General features: G+C 51.1%; 1 protein-coding gene and 1 long non-coding RNA gene across 3 annotated transcripts; one reads left to right on the top strand and one right to left on the bottom strand.

The window, feature by feature from the left end:
• Nucleotides 1-3,346: 3,346 nt before the first annotated feature.
• On the bottom strand, nucleotides 3,347-5,612 carry Neu2 (neuraminidase 2). 2 transcript variants are annotated; one of them, XM_004637401.2, is made up of 2 exons: nucleotides 5,250-5,612; nucleotides 3,347-4,357 (listed from the first exon to the last, which is right to left on the bottom strand). In XM_004637401.2, the coding sequence occupies exons 1-2, from the start codon at nucleotides 5,448-5,450 to the stop codon at nucleotides 3,419-3,421; spliced, it is 1,140 nt and encodes a 379-aa protein (XP_004637458.1). In that variant the 5' UTR covers nucleotides 5,451-5,612; the 3' UTR covers nucleotides 3,347-3,418. The 2 variants fall into 2 exon arrangements, with proteins under 2 accessions (XP_004637458.1, XP_023578038.1); XM_023722270.1 differs by having other exon boundaries at nucleotides 3,347-4,234.
• On the top strand, nucleotides 5,449-11,815 carry LOC111818376. Its single transcript, XR_002822382.1, has 3 exons — nucleotides 5,449-5,536; nucleotides 7,311-7,368; nucleotides 10,282-11,815. It is a non-coding gene; the product is annotated as an uncharacterized LOC111818376 (long non-coding RNA).
• The last annotated feature ends 3,459 nt before the right edge of the window (nucleotides 11,816-15,274 follow it).

The following is a 15,274-nucleotide window of genomic DNA, read 5'->3' as shown; positions in this document are numbered from 1 at the left end:
AAAAAAAAAAAAAAAAAAAAAAAAAAAGAAAAGAAAAGAAAAGATATGTCTCCTGTACAGGTGCTTACAAGGAATATACCAATTCTTCTTCTTTTTTTTTTTAAATGTATTTGTACAGGGTCTCACTATACACATCGAACTTGTAGTGATCCTTTCTGTTCTTCAGCCTCCCAAGTGCTGGGATTACAGGCATGCACCACCACACCTGGTCTTAATCGCTGTCTCACCACACCCCAGGGATTGAACCTTGGCCCCTGCATCTGCCTAACCAGGCGCTTTAATCCACTGAGCTATCTGGCCAGCCAACACAAGGAATGCAAATATGATGTACACAAACATGTACTAAAAGTTTTTTGTTTCAGCAGGCACTTAAACACCTGAGCTAATGGGCAGGCCCCCAAAATGTTGTTTTTTTTTTTTTTTTGGTAGTACCAAGGATTGAACTCAGGACCTTGCATTTGCCAGGCAGGCACTTAAGCCACTGACCTATATCCCGGGATAAAAGTTTTTTTAAAAAATAAAATGTATTCCTTGGAGGAAAAAAAGAAGAATGCTAGTGGAAGAACTGGAGAAATCTCAACAGAGCCTAGAGTTCAGATATAGTCATGCACTAGTGGTAATCTCTGAGTTTTAACAAAGGAACCACTGTTGTGTAAGATTTAATGCTAGGAGTAGCTAGGTATGGGGTATCATAGGAACTCAGAGTTCTACCTTTGCAACTGTTATGTAAAATCCAAAACTCTTCCAAAATAAAACTGTTTATTTAAAAACTCTGTTCTAGGGCCAGCCAAATAGCTCAGCAGATTAAAACGCCTGCAAGTAGGCCAGGGGCCAGGGGTTCGATCCCCAGGCCTGCCGTGCTGGCCCTGCCCCTGGGGCGTGCTGAGATGGCAGTTGAGACTAGGCATGGTGGTACATGCCTGTAATCCCAGCTCTTGGGAGGCTGTAAACAGGCGGATCACTACAAGTCCGATCTAGTAGTGAGACCCTGAACACCCTGTAGACTCTTCCCTAAAATACAGGGAAAAAAAAAAAAAATAAAGTTAAAAATTCTGTTCTAAACTTTGGTGTTTTTTTTTTTCTTGTAGCAGGACTTGAACTCAGGATCTTGCACTTACCAGGTAGGTGCTGTGCCATTGAGCTATATCGACAGCCGTTCTGGAGTTTTAAAACCCAAGACATTCAATTACTATCAAAATTAAAATAGCAAATCCATGATCTAGTTCCACTTTTGTTTTTTATTAAGGTGTAACACACATATAGTACACAGCTATGCACAAATGTTGTGTGTGCAGCTTGTGTAATTTTGCACATGGAATCGGCCACACAACCAACCAGATCACACTGTAGAACACTGGAGAACCCCACAGCAGCTCTCCTTGCCGACAGCCCCACACCGGTTGGAGCCGTCTCCTGATGTAGCTACCACACATTCATTTTTCTGTCCTTGAACTTCATTTAAATGCAACACGAGGTGCATTCTCATTTGTCGGGTACGTACCACGTCGGGCTCTTTCACTCAGCGTAATGGCTGAGACCAGCTGAGCTATTGTAGGTCAGTCATTCATCCTTGTGATGTGTAATATTCTGGCTGACAGTGTCTCCAATTGAGGGTTTTTTTTTTGTTTTTGTTTTTGTTTTTTTTTTGGCAGAACCAGGAATTGAACTCAGGCCCTTGTGCTTGCCAGGAATCCAACTGAGTTTTGAGGTTAAACAGTGTCTTATGAATGAAGCTGCTACAGACAGGTGTATCTATACACGGTGGGCCTCTCCCAAATCCATGCTTGAGTGGATTTGCTGTATCTTAGGGGATTTGCAGGTTTAGTTTAGGGACTCCTAATCAGTAGCTTTCCCTTGTGGTCATATCAGTAATACCTACACTTCCTCTACAAAAGTGGTAGTTCCAGGGCCACCTCCTCCTTGCTGTATTTGCTATTGTTAATCTTTTTAATTTTAGTCACTACAGTGGCTATAATACCTCTGACTTTGATCTTTTCCCTCTTGTGAATGCCTGGTCCAGTTTTTCACCTAGTTTTATCATACTGGTTCTTTTTCCTCATTGATTGGTGGCATATTCAGGATACAAGTCTGCTGTTAGCCACGTGTGTCACAGATACCCTCTCCCCATCTTCAGCTTCTTCACTTCATGGTAACTTGATGAGTAGTCCCACTCCGCTTTAATCAAACCAGTCACTGCATCTGTAAAAATTCAGGTCAGAAGACTCTGGCCTTGGAACTCCCTGAGGAGCGGGACGAACTCGAGATCCTCGGGGCCGGGGTGGTGGGGTCTTTCACTGGCAAGGACCCCTCATGAGCAGTCTGCAGACCTGGCCCTAGCAGGCCCCCACACCCACGGGGGACCCAGCTAGGGTGAGGGTGCTCCATCAGCGGTGCTGCACACTCTCCAGGGGACTCCAGCCAGCAAGGCCAACAGTCCAGGAGAGGGACATTCGGCTTACAGGGGACATTTGGCCCCTTGTCCTGTTCTTGCCCCATGGCCATTGTGCCTGCATGAGGATGGCCTGCCTCGGAACCAAACCACACAGCCCCTGGCATGGTCTTCAGTGGGCTTTTCTCTTACCTCCCTTCCTGGGACAGTCCTGGCTCCTGCTTATGTCCTAGTGTCATTATAATAGCACTCCCTGCAGGCTCATAAGTGTCCCAGTTAGAATCACCCACCTGCCGGGGAGCTAGCTCAGTAGAATAAGTGCTTGTCTGGCAAGCGCAGGGTCCCGAGTTCAAACCCCGGTCCCGCAAAAAGAAAAAAAAAAAAAAAAATAGAATCACCCACCTTCTTGAGGGTCTGTTGGTCTAGCTGTTGTGAGAAATCTCACCCCTCTGGTCTTGGCCTCGGCCTGCACCATCCACTTTCTTTTCACAGCTTATTGTTTCTTGGTTTGTTTTCTGAAGCAGGACCTTGCTATATCATCCAGGCTGGCTTTAAACTCACTATAACTCAGGCCATGGGTGGTTTGGAGGACTGGTAGGCAGAACACACACACACACACACACACACACACACACACACACACACACACACTTTCTCTGCTAATTCACATCTCTGGCTCAGTTTCCCCCAGGAATAGGCCAAGCAAGAAGCAGAAAGAAATGGGCTGGACTCATGGCTTTATCAGGACCTACACAAAAGCTGGGGGTGGGAGATCAGGTGAGTGGAGCCCTGCAGCCTGACAGCCGCTGGGCAGTGACAGCTCAGCCTGTCCCTGCCCTCCCTGTCAAAGGGCCCAGGAAGGCCAGCCTCCTTTGATCTGGGCTAAAAATAGAATCTTCTGGAAAGACTGAAACAGCACAGAGCTAAGAGGTCACCCTTGGAGAGGTCCAGGACAGGAAAGTAGGTGAATGTGTCTCCTCTGTCAGTGTCCCAAAGCAGAAAGGGAAGTCCCTGGCCAGCCCCTGGCCATCACGGGGCCCAGACTATGGCGGGGAAAGCTTGCTTCAGGGTGAACATGATGAAGACCACCTCCTGGTAGTTGTCCGCCTCATACAGACAGCCAAACTGGGGGGAGCCATCAGGGCCAGACCCCATGCTCTGCAGGTCTGAGTAGGCACAGCTGCCCAAGGCCAGCAGGGCCGGCTCAGTCCAGCCCTCGGGGTCCAGGGGCCGCTGGTTGAGGTAGACCCCCAGGTTAGACCTGTGGCCTGGATCTGTGGGGTGAGTATATACCAGCCACTGGCTTGCGGTGCCTGGGCCCTGCCTGGAGCCCAGGAAGCTGACCACGCTCCCATGGCAGCCGTGGGGAGGCTCCACCAGCTTCTTCACTGTCAGGCTCACCGTGAAATCCAGCCCATCGTTGGCACTCTGGGCCTGGACCCTGGCCTTGTGTGGGCTCCTGGCATTGAGGTATAGCACCTGATGCCCCATGGCTCCAACCTCGGCCACCTGGCACTCCAGGGTGTCATCGTCTACAAAGTTGCCCCGTGCCCACGTGCGTCCATGATCGTGGCTAAGGAAGCAGAAAGCAGAAGGCGAGGGTGCCAGGGGCGTGGGCCGGTTGCGGTAGGCATAGGCAGGCACCACCAGGCTCTGGGTCCTGTTGTGCAGCTGCAAGCAGTGCCCTGGGCCCACAGCGAATGTGGCCCATTCCTTGTGGGTCTGGCCAATGGCTGCATCTGTGATGTCCCTGGCAGGGCTCCAGGTCCTGCCATGGTCCATGCTGGTGACCTGGCACAGCCGTGTCATGTTGACCCCAGTCTGGAGCTGGTGGTGCTCAGAGACCTGCCCCGGGATGGCAATGAAGAAGAGGAAGAGAGTCCCCGTCTGTTTGTCATACAGGGGACACGGGTTCATGGAGCGGTGGCCCTGCAGCTGGGCTCCGGCCAGCACCTCCTGAGCTTGCCACTGAGTGGGTGGAGAGATAGGAGGAAGAGTCTTAGAAGAGCTGGAGATGGTGACCAGGGCTAACTGCAGTGACAGCCTGCGGTGTCTAGGGGTAGGTAAAGGCTAGGAGGAGTACTCCGACCCTCACTTGCACTGTGCCCTCAGACAGGGCCCAGGACTCCCTTCATTCCCTGGCCAGTGCAGCATGGACTGCATGGTCACCTCCCATCTTGCACACACAAGCCTCTATTAATGCATCCACCCTAGGTGGGGACAGTCCTCACACGGAGCTTCTCTGAGGCCAGGTCTGTGGCATGAGCATCGAGTCCCGCCCTCCCTAGGAGATACAGTCTCAGCCCAAAACCCAACACCACCTTCTATGCCTATGGGCGCCCACCCCAGGGCACCACTGTTACTTCCCCTGCCTCCCATCTGGAGAGCAAGAGGCTGCGAGCCTGGGTGAGTCACCTAAGACCACCCTTCTGATAAGGGACAGAACCAGGACTTTAACCCAGGGCCATGTGTTTCACATCCCTTGAGTACAGACACCTGTTATGCTAGAGCCAAAGAAATGGTCTAACCTCATGTGTTGAGTGGTGGCCATGTGTAGTTTTCATGACTACTAAGTCATGATGACATTAGTGTGGGACAGCTGGCCTTAATGTCTTCACCACAGCCAGTTCCTTCATTTCCAAGTGGGGATGTCACCAACACCAACCCTGTCTCCCAGGCTAACTTCTCACCTATGCTGTGGCCCCCAGTGACAGGATCACACTCTGTTCCCTATTCTGTGCTTCAGGGTATCTTTTCTCTCTGTCCCCAGACTGCAGGCCCTGAGGGATGGGACCGTGCACACACCAGCCGGCAGGGCTGAGGGGAGTGCCCTGGGTGGAGGTCCGCGCCCTGAGCTCACCTCAACCCTGCGGGCGGCTGCGTCGTAGGCTCCCCTGCGCAGGACTATCTGCTCCGCGTGCTCATCCTTCTTGCTTCTCCGTTTTTCCACGAAGGCCAGCAGGGTGCTTTGCCCTGGCAGGTAGAGCAGTGCAGGGATCCTGTAGGCGTTGGCTCCTGCCTGGAACAGCCTCTTCCGCTGCAGGACCTGGGTGGCCTCCATGGGACTGGGAGACAGGAAGGAAAGATGTGTCACCTGTCACCTGAAGTCACATCTGTGTAAGGAGGTAGAGTCATCAATCCAAACAGGTACATGCACCCATGCGAGAGCCAGTCCTTCTCTGGGTGGTCTCCCCCTCTTTTCTCTTTCTTTCTCTCTCTCTCTCTCTCTCTCTCTCTCTCTCTCTCTCTCTGTCTGAGATCTCTCTCTGTCTGAGACAGGGTCTTGCTATGCAGTTCAGGCTGGCCTTGAACTGCCTCTGTGGCCTCAAATAAACATCCTCCTGCCTCAGCCCAGAGTGCTGGGCTTGCAGGTGTGCACCAGCACACCCGGCTCCTCCTTCACACCCAAGACCCTGCTTATCAGTTCTGCGTGGGCCTCCAAGGTATTGGCAGCACCCCCCGGAAGAAGTCCCTGGTGGTGCGGAGATGCTGGAGAAGCCTGTCTTGTGTTCAGTTTGCTCTAAGTTAACCACAATCCTCCCTGAAGATGGTAACCTTCCTCTGCTTTCTCCCAACAGCTCATCAATCAGGTGACCAAGCTCGGGTAGGAGAGGCACGCTCTCGGCTCACAGAGTGGCATGCTGCAGCTAGCCCACTGCCAGGAAATGACACACGGCAGCTTTTTATAGCTCCAGAGCCCTAGAAAGTTGTTGTTGGGGGAGGGGCCCTGGATTCTGAAGGTTGTGCTTTCCCGGCTGCCTGGGCTGAGCTCCCAACCCCATCAGGGGCCCCGGGGTTCACCCTGAGGCAGGCAGGGGCATTCTCAGCAGAGGGAGAGATGGGAGGGCTCCTGGCTGCTAATTGAGGTAGGGGAGCCCCACTGGAGGAGCGAATAATCAATAATAAGCATTCAGCTAAAAAGCCCAGGTGTGGTGGCAGCACACACCTGTAACCCCCAACATGCAGGAAGCTGAGGCAGGAGGATCGCCATGAATTCAAGGGCAGCCTGGGCTACCTACTGAGACCTTGTCTTGAAAAGGAGGGAGCAACAGAGAGCAGCGGAGACAATGTGGTGACGGAATGACAGCAGTTTCCCTCCGAGAGACCAACCTCCAGCTGAGCTGACCATCCTCTGCTCCCGAGGCCGGACCCGGGAAGGCTACCTGTAATGACCATCCCCCAGAGCATAAGGGCCAGCCGGGGACAGCGTGACTCCAAAGTGTCTGGCTGCCACCTGCGCCTTCCCAAGCCTGCTTTTCCACCTGCCTTCCCCCTCCGTGCTCCCTTCCACGGCGGGGAGGAGGAGCCCATCCTGGAGACCCCTCCCTGGGGGCCCCTTGAAACGTGGCCTTTGGGGACAGGAAGCAGCCGCGGGTCAACAGGAAGGGGACACAGCCTTTGCTCTTCATACTATTTCGCAATTTTCTACTACGCATGCGCATTATCTGCTTACAATTTAACGCTTTTTGATAAGTTTCTTCTAATCTACTCTTCATCTCACGGTGAACATTATTATTAGGACCAGGGGACAAAATGAAAATTCAAAGGGCAAGTGCTGCACTAGGGAATTTAAAGAAAAGGTGTTATTACCTAAACGCAGGTGGAAGTGAGAGGCCTTCTTGGCTGCAGTCCAAGAAAGCAGACGCAGACACGGGTACGACTGCCGTGAAACGCAGACCGGGGGAAAACCAAATCTGAGCAAAGTCTGAGAAGCCGAGGTGGAGGTGGAAGGTGTGGTTGGAGCGTTCTTGCAGCAGGCTGGTGGACGGTTCTTGCTGCTCGGTGGAGTTGGCTGCGAACGCGTATCCTTGAGGATAATTTGATGCTGTGCGTAGAGTCAGCTTAAAATGTCAATGTGCAAAGCGCCCAAGATCTTTGTACGCCTGGCACAATGAGCTGGCTTCTTGGTCACAGGTTACAGGAGGACATCGGCGGAGAAGTCCTGAGGACTCGGAGGGCAGCGTGAGCAGGACCCTTAGGTAAGAAGAGGTTAATGCGGGCAAACGTGGGGTCTACACCAAAACCTAGGAAAGGCACCAGGAGTTGGGCTGGCTGGGATGGGCTGGGCTGGGCTGGGAAGATGGGGTGGAGGCCAGAGAGAGCTTTCAACAGGGTCCCTGGTGGGTTCACCCACAGAAGTAGGCCACTCTCAGTTTCCTAAATTAACATATAACTCCACATAGCACACTATTCAGCTTCTATTTAACTTAATTTTTCTTTTTCTTTTTTTTGAGACAGGGTCTCACTCTAGTCCAGGCTGGCCTTGGACACAAAGTGATCTTCCTGACTCAGCCTCCAAAGTGCCAGGCTTCCAGGCCTGCACCACCACATCCAGCTTAGACTCCAGCCTTCTTCTTTTTTTTTTTTTGTTTTGCTCCGAATGCCCTCAGGGCAGGTTTGGCTGGCTTGAGTTGTGGGGACTGAACCACAGCAACCTGAGCCTGACTGCTTTGTTGAAGCAGCTGCTTAAAGAACTGAGCTAAGGGGCAGGCCCCCCGACTCCAGCCTTCTTGAGGGTGGCAACAAATCCACCCATGAAGCAAGTATTAATTATACTCCCATAGGTGCCCAGTGTCTCTCTAGGAACTTGGTACACACCCTGAGTAAAACAGACCACAAACCTTATTGAGTCAGCCTTCCCATGGCTGGGACACAGCACCTGACAGCCACTGTTTATTGATTGATTGATTGATTGATTGATTGATTGATTGATTGATTTAGTGGTACTGGGGATCAAAGTCAGGATCTTGTGCTTGCCAGGCTGGCACTTATGCCACTGAGCTATATTCCTGACAGCCACAATTTAAAGAAGGACTTTTTTTTTTTGGTACTGGGAATTGAACTCAGAGCCTGTGCTTGCCAGGCAGGTGCTGTACCGCTGAGCCACCTCCCCAGCAGGAGGGGAGGTGTAATGCAGCTCTCAGTTTCAGGACTCAGTCCGCAGTCAGCTGGCTCCAAGGCAGGAGCACTGTGGCAGAGGGCCATGTGGAATAGGGCTACCCATTCCGTGGCAGGCAGGAAGTGCCCCGGGGGAAAGGTTAAGGGTCCAGATAGGGAGGCCAAGGTCATGCCTGCACTACCCACACTGACACACCCAATGCCGTGTCCTACCAGTTGCCTGGGTGAGTTCTAGGCCAGTCAGCCTAACATAATCAAGGTTTACACAATCAAGGTTTACTGCTTTTGTGGGGTCTGTGTCCTATGGGGATGCAAGAGCTACTGATGTTGCCAAAGCCCTAGACAGCACTAGCTGGGGCCAGCCCTGCTCAGCTCTCTCCAGGGATTGTGGCATTTGACCCACCACACCCTATCCTCTGCAAAGCCTAGGGGCTCGTGGGCATGCCCCTTGTAAAGCGTGGAGGTAGGAGGGCTCTGGACACCTGCTGATCCAAGCTGCTATGCAGGCTGCCAATCTTTCTAAGCATTTGTCTTATGTGTATTTGAGACAAAGCTGGACCCAGGAGACAGGATCAGGGGGATTCCCAGTCAACGTGAGGGGTCTCCTGTACTCTTTAGTCACTGCACACTTCCCAAACACATACCCCCAAGCAGTACGCATCCCTCTATAGCAATGCAAATACTTGGACAGCCCTTGTAAAGTTCTGGACACTTTTTTTTTTTGGCAGAACCGGGGATTGAACTCAGGCCCTTGTGCTTGCCAGGCAAGAGCTTATTCCACTGAGCCATCTTCCCGGCCCCTGGACACACTTTAAGACTGCATCAACATTTTCTAAAAATTGCTTGCAAACCGAATTTGCAAACTTTCCAGCTTACAATGTGATCTTAAACATTTATTCACTTGATCCTCATAATAGCTACGAGGCAGACACCAAGACCATCCCATCGTACAAATGAGAAAGCCAAGCCTGCTCAAGCCTCATGTGGCCTTGCTGAGAACCTGGGACAGGTACATGGAGCCTGGGACATAGCTGTGTGGGACATAGAAAGAAAGAGTATGTCACCAGGGGCTAACATGGTCCCTGCCCTGAGGGTGAGCTTGGATGGGGTGAGGGGTGGCCAGAATCACACACCAGGTGATGGGGAAGGTGCCCCTGTATCTCGAGCTCTTAGAAGCTGCTATTTAATATGACAAGAGTGGGCCCCTGGTGGCAATTTCCTGTGGGTCTGAGGAAGGCTACTGAAGACTGTTGCTTCGCGTGTCCTGCCAGTGCCAGTCCCAGCCCTGAGTGACTCACCCAGCCCAGAAGGCAGATGGGAATCAGCCGTCTGGTCACAGAAGTGAAGAAACAAAGGAGGGAGCTGGCTGGGGAGCCTGGAGAAGCATTCTGCAGGAGCTCATTGCTTAGTGGGACAGAGCCAAGGGATCTGAGCCTGGATCTTCCAGATTCTGGAACTGGATCTTCCTGCTCTGGCCCTGCAGCCTGCAGCCAGGGCTTCCTCCAAAGACTTAGGTAGACTGTCCCTGCCTCCCGCTCACTCTGTGCTGCCTGACGGGGGCATGATGGGCGCATTGTGGGGCTGAGGCCTCCCGGCCAGCCAGCACAGCACGCTACAGCTCATGCATCTGTATGGAGCACCTCTTGGGCGCTGGGATCAGAGGACTGGCCAAGCCACAGCCCTGCCCTTAAAAGCCTGTAGTTACAGGGAAGAAGGAAGAGTTACGCTTTGAAGCTTTTTCAGGGGTAAAAGCCCTTGCCCATGAGTCGCTTTTGGCTGGGATGTCACCTCTTTCCCCAAGAAAAACCCATTTCCCAATGGGCTCAACAGCTCGACGTAGCCCCAGGGCTTGCTGGGCCCATGACCTAAAGCAAAGGGAGCTTTCAACCCTCACATTGACACTGGCTGACCTTCCTTTTGGAATGGAAGCAAGCCCTTGAAGAAGCTGCTGATTTGCTGATCCCAGCCCTCCTCCTCCTTCCCTTTCTCCCCAGGTCCTCTGGGCAGGCCAGAACCCAGTGGGGGGCTCAAGCAGCCCTGTAGGCTCACAGTTGCCATCTTCGTAGGATTTCCCGAATGCCACCCATCCCTCCGTAATTACCTGGAAGCCAGAACCTTGTCTATGTCAACAAAAGAGTGTGTGGGTTGATTTAGAGACAAGCCATACCTCTGTACCTCCCCGAGGATATTCTAGGAGCACTGGGCCCCCGCCTGAGGTCAAGGTGCGTGAGCACAGCCAGTGGGAGCCTGACTTCTGGGAGTGCTGCGTAGTGGATGTGGGCCCGGACCTCGCCTCCATCCCAGGCGCCTCTTTGCCCAGGCCTATATACACCCTGGGGAGCCCCACGCCAGCCTCCCACGCATCTCACTGAGCTCGCGCCAGGGATGAGGTCTGCGTCCCGGCCCGGCCTTGGCCCAATTAGGATGCTGCCTACACAGTCAGGCCTGAATCAGAGGGTGAGCCTCAAAGCTGCCTGAGTCAGTGCCGCCTCATAAGAAGAGAGGCGTTGGGTAACTGGTGGGAACAGACTCCCCAGGGCCCAGGAAAGGTAGGCAGGGACGAGCTGGTGGGAGCCACACCAGACCCATCTGTCCTTCTGGCAGGGCCACAGCCTTGTCAGTGGCTTCTCAGGACCTCAAGGTCCTCCTCAGAAAAATGAGAGGAAAATCTCACAACAGGCCCTGAGCCATGTGTAAGTGTTGTTGCAACCAAAGCGAAGAGTGACAAAAGTCCTCACCAAGCTGAGAGGGGACTGCATGCAGGTGTCTGATAGGAAGGACTGTCACCAGAGTCTTTGATGACACACAGCCGCAGCCTCGCACAAACCAGCCCAAGTGCACATGGAAATAATTCCACAAGGACATTTGCCCAGTAACTTTCTGCCCAACGTTATGCCGACACCAATGCTGGTTATTATGTCAAAACAATTTACCTAATTCTTCATGCCTTACATAAGCTATTTTGCCTTTTAAACGTTCCCTCTGCCCCTTTCGACTGTGAATAAGCCCACACACGTTCCTCTTTCAGTGGTGACGCCCAACACATCTCATCATTTTTCAGCCTGTGTGTTATTCAAAGTTTGACAGCTACAGGGAGCAGAAACCACAGTTACCTTCCTGCCCCTGCAACCAGTACCTGGGACAATTTCTAATACATCAATTTGTGCCTGATAAATAGCCATCAGTGAGTGGAAGAAGATTACCTTACCAGGCGGGAGGACATGCAGGTCCTTAGAGATCAACCATCCGCATCTGTAACCCCATGTCTGGCATGGGGAGGGCTCTTCTGTGACCACCATAACTGTGTCCGTGGCTCCACAGGCCAGTCCCAGGGGGACGAGTCACTTGCTTGCCAGCAGGATATCATAAACCATCTCTCCCCAGTCCCCTACTTGGAAACGGGAATGAACAAGACTGCGAAGCTGGGAAAATCCGAGGCCACCACGTGCATTCAGTGTGTACTTCCAGGCCAGGGAGATAGCTCAGCAGTTTAAGGACCTGCCTGGCAAGTGCAAGGTCCCAAGTTCGATCCCCAGTACCACAATAAATAAGTAAATAAATAAAATAACATCACTTCAAAGTGTACTTCCTGCTTCATCATTTTTTTTTTTTTTTTTTTAACCCGGGATTGAACTCAGACCCTTGTGCTTGCCAGGGAAGCACTTATTCCACTGAGCCATCTCCCCAGCCCCATCTTCCTTCGTCTTGAACCAGAAGGTGTGGGAGGACTCCTTCAGGCCCCCTTCCCTCTGCTGGAAGAAGACCTTTCACAGTGTCTTCAGGTGGCTACTCAGCTCCAGCTGTGCCCTGGGGCAGAGCCAAGTGCGCTCCTGGTCCCCTGATTGCTCCCCGGGGCACAGTGGCCCCTGGATGGCCTGCTTGGAGTTCCCCTTGTGCCTGCACTGGTTCGCACTCTCATCAGTTCTCAGGGAGATGGCAGAGTGAACCTGACCTCGGAATTTATCTCTGGAAACCTCACCCAAAAGCCAGCCCGAGAAGCCACGCATGTCAGACCCACACCCACGGGAGGCCCGAGCACGCCATTAGAATTGGTACTTTTATGTCCTCATTTTTCCCTTCACTAATTGATGCCGCCATGGAAGAGTTCTTTTTACCAGGGATTGAACGGCCCTTACGCTTGCCTGGGAAGTGCTTGTTCCACTGAGCCATCTCCCTGGCCCGGAAGAGTTCTTTTAAAGTGATCTAAGTGTTGAGGACTGAAACAATTGTGATATATCAACCAGCCAATTAATTAAAATCCCACCTTATTTATTTTTAAAAATTTTAGCTTTTTTTTTTTTTTTAGCTATTTGTTACAGGGTTTCAATACACAGCTTGGACTCATAGTGATCCTCCTGTCTCAGCCTCCCTAGCTCTGACATTACAGGTGTGTGCCACCTCACCCAGTTTCAGGCTGGCACGGTAAGCTTGGGGCCCCAGGACTGGCATGGTGTTTGGTACTGGGGATTGAACCTGGGTCCTTATACTTGCCAGGCAGGCACTTGTGTTACTGAGCTACATCCCCAGCCCCAAACATCTATATTAAAAATAAACAAAGCACAAAATATGTGTTGCTACATCCCTAAAATTTAGCACTGTGGTACCAATAAAACAGCTTGCTTGCTTTCTTGCTTTTTGGCAGAACCGAAGATTGAACTCAGGCCCTTGTGCTTGTCAGGCAAGCGCTTATTCTACTGAGCTATCTCTCTGGCCTTGTTAAAACAGCATTTTTAAATATAGAATGCATAAGTACTATCAGTAATTTAACCAGTGGATGACAAATGGTGTTGATTTTCTCCTACATTCTCTATGCACAAACTTTGTTATTCTTTTAAAAAGTATTACTTTTAGAAGAATGGCAAGTAATACAATGTAAGGTTTTGAAAAGTGGCTGGGCCGGGGAGATAGCTCAGTAGAATAAGCGCTTGCCTGGCAGGTGCAAGGGCCTGAGTTCAATCCTTGGTTAAAAAAAAAAAAAAAAAAAAAAAAAAACACCAAAAAACCCCCAAACAAACAAAAACAACAACCACAACAAAACACAAACCACCAAACCAAACCAAACCAACCAACCAAACAAAAAAACCGTCACACTAGAAAAGTGGCTAATGGTGGCCTGCTTACTCTCCTGCTCATATCCCTGAGTGGGAAGATGAGGCTTCAAACAGAACAACAAGCTTGGACAAACGGGCTTGATTCCATGTGCAAATTCAATTGATCCCAAAGGATCAATTGAATAAGTGTTCAAAAACATGTATTGAACATGTCCCGTGTAGCCAACACCATGCCAACCAGGGAAACAGTTTGGGACAAAGCCCCAGCACTCCCGTGCTGCTGGGGGACACATCAGACCCTCAGGAGCAGAGGTCAGTGGAGGCAGAGGCCCAGGGCTTCAGGGAGGGCAGGCACAGAGCAAAGCAATGTGGGGTGGGGTGCAGATGCAGTCAGGGAGCTTCAGCCCTGGGTGAGGCCAGGAAGAAGAACAAAACACCTACTGCAGAGGTGGAGGCCCAGGGCCCAGGACGTGGGCCCAGCAGAGCCCTGGGCCGTGAGGGAGAGACCTAGCCATGACGGGGCTTTGCACTGCCTCATGGGGTCGCTGCCTCTTTGCTGGCATTCAGGGCGTCTCATTTGTCCTCGATACTTCCTGCCCCAGGCAGGCGCCCTGCTGCAGGTTCCTGTCCATCTCCTGGCCTGGGTCTCTGCACGCCTTTTCCTTCTCAGGAGTCTTGCTTTTCTTCAATTCTGAAAGAGTCTGAGTCATGACTTCTTAGAATATCACCTCCCTTCCCTTTCCTTCTCTCTTGCAGAACAGTCTGTTAAATGCCTACTGGGTTTTCTCGATTTATGTTGTGGATATTTTTTTTTTCTTCTTTCATATTTTCCATTTCTGTCTTCTGGGGCTTCATCCCTGGATGATTTTTCTCAGATATATCTTCCAAGCCACTAAATCTCACTACATCTAAAGAGATGCCTGTTTAAAATTTTTTTATGCAATCTTTTTTAATCTCTAAAATGTCTCCTTGCTTCTTTGAATTTTTAAAATTTTTTTTAAATTTCCCATTCCTGTTGTATTGATTTTATTTCTGTGTCTCCTAAAGCATTTTGTACCTATTTTAAAGCAATGTGCAAACATGAATTTATTTCATTCTAACAGCAGTCCTATGAAACAGGTACTATTTTATCACCCTCATTTTACAAAAAGAGGATGAGGCAAAATGTGTTATGTAAAAGCCCCAGGCCTCACAGTTAGCAATGGATAGAATGGGATTTGAAAGCAAAGACAAAAAGTTTGGGCTGAAATGCGCAGCCCACGTTCCGATGCTGAAGACCTCATGCCCAGTACTGGCCTGGCACCATGGGGTTCTGGGGAGCAGCCCTAATCCAGCATAACTTGGCTCCCTGGGAGGGGAGGAGATTAGACACAGACACATATGACACAGAGGAAAACCCAAGTGAAGTACCAAGAGAGGACAGCTGGCTGCGAGCCCGGAGAAGGGCCTCAGAAGCCACCAGCCTTGATCTTGGAAGCCCTGAGGACCACACGATGACACGGTTTTCTTGTTTAAGCTTCGAAGCCATGGTGCTCTGTTTCAGCAGCCTCAGCAATGCACATGCCTGCTCCCCACACACAGATGTTTCTCACATTTTCTCCAGCTAAGATCGAGGGATGCCTAGCGTGCTCACCTTGTTATCTTCTGACTGAGAGTGGAAGGGGTTTCCGTGCTGAGAGTGGGGTTCTGTGACAGCGATACCTTCACATGTCTGCTTTGAAATACACTTTTTCTATTTTTCTTTTGTTTCTATGTCCTCATTTGTCAACTCTCCTTTTTTTTTTTTTTTTGGCTGGCTCAGGCTGCCTTAAGGGTAAGTCTGGCAAGGCATGGGGAGCTGGGAATCAAACCTTAGTCCCTTGCGCCTGACTGGGTTTGCCCCAGCAGGTGCTTAAACAACTGAGCTAACCCATAAACTCCTACTCTCCTTTTTTTT

The sequence above is a fragment of the Octodon degus genome, unplaced genomic scaffold, assembly GCF_000260255.1.
Source record: "Octodon degus isolate 3935 unplaced genomic scaffold, OctDeg1.0 scaffold00089, whole genome shotgun sequence".
Classification (NCBI taxonomy): domain Eukaryota; kingdom Metazoa; phylum Chordata; class Mammalia; order Rodentia; family Octodontidae; genus Octodon; species Octodon degus.
This window is presented reverse-complemented; position numbering and strand designations above follow the sequence as displayed.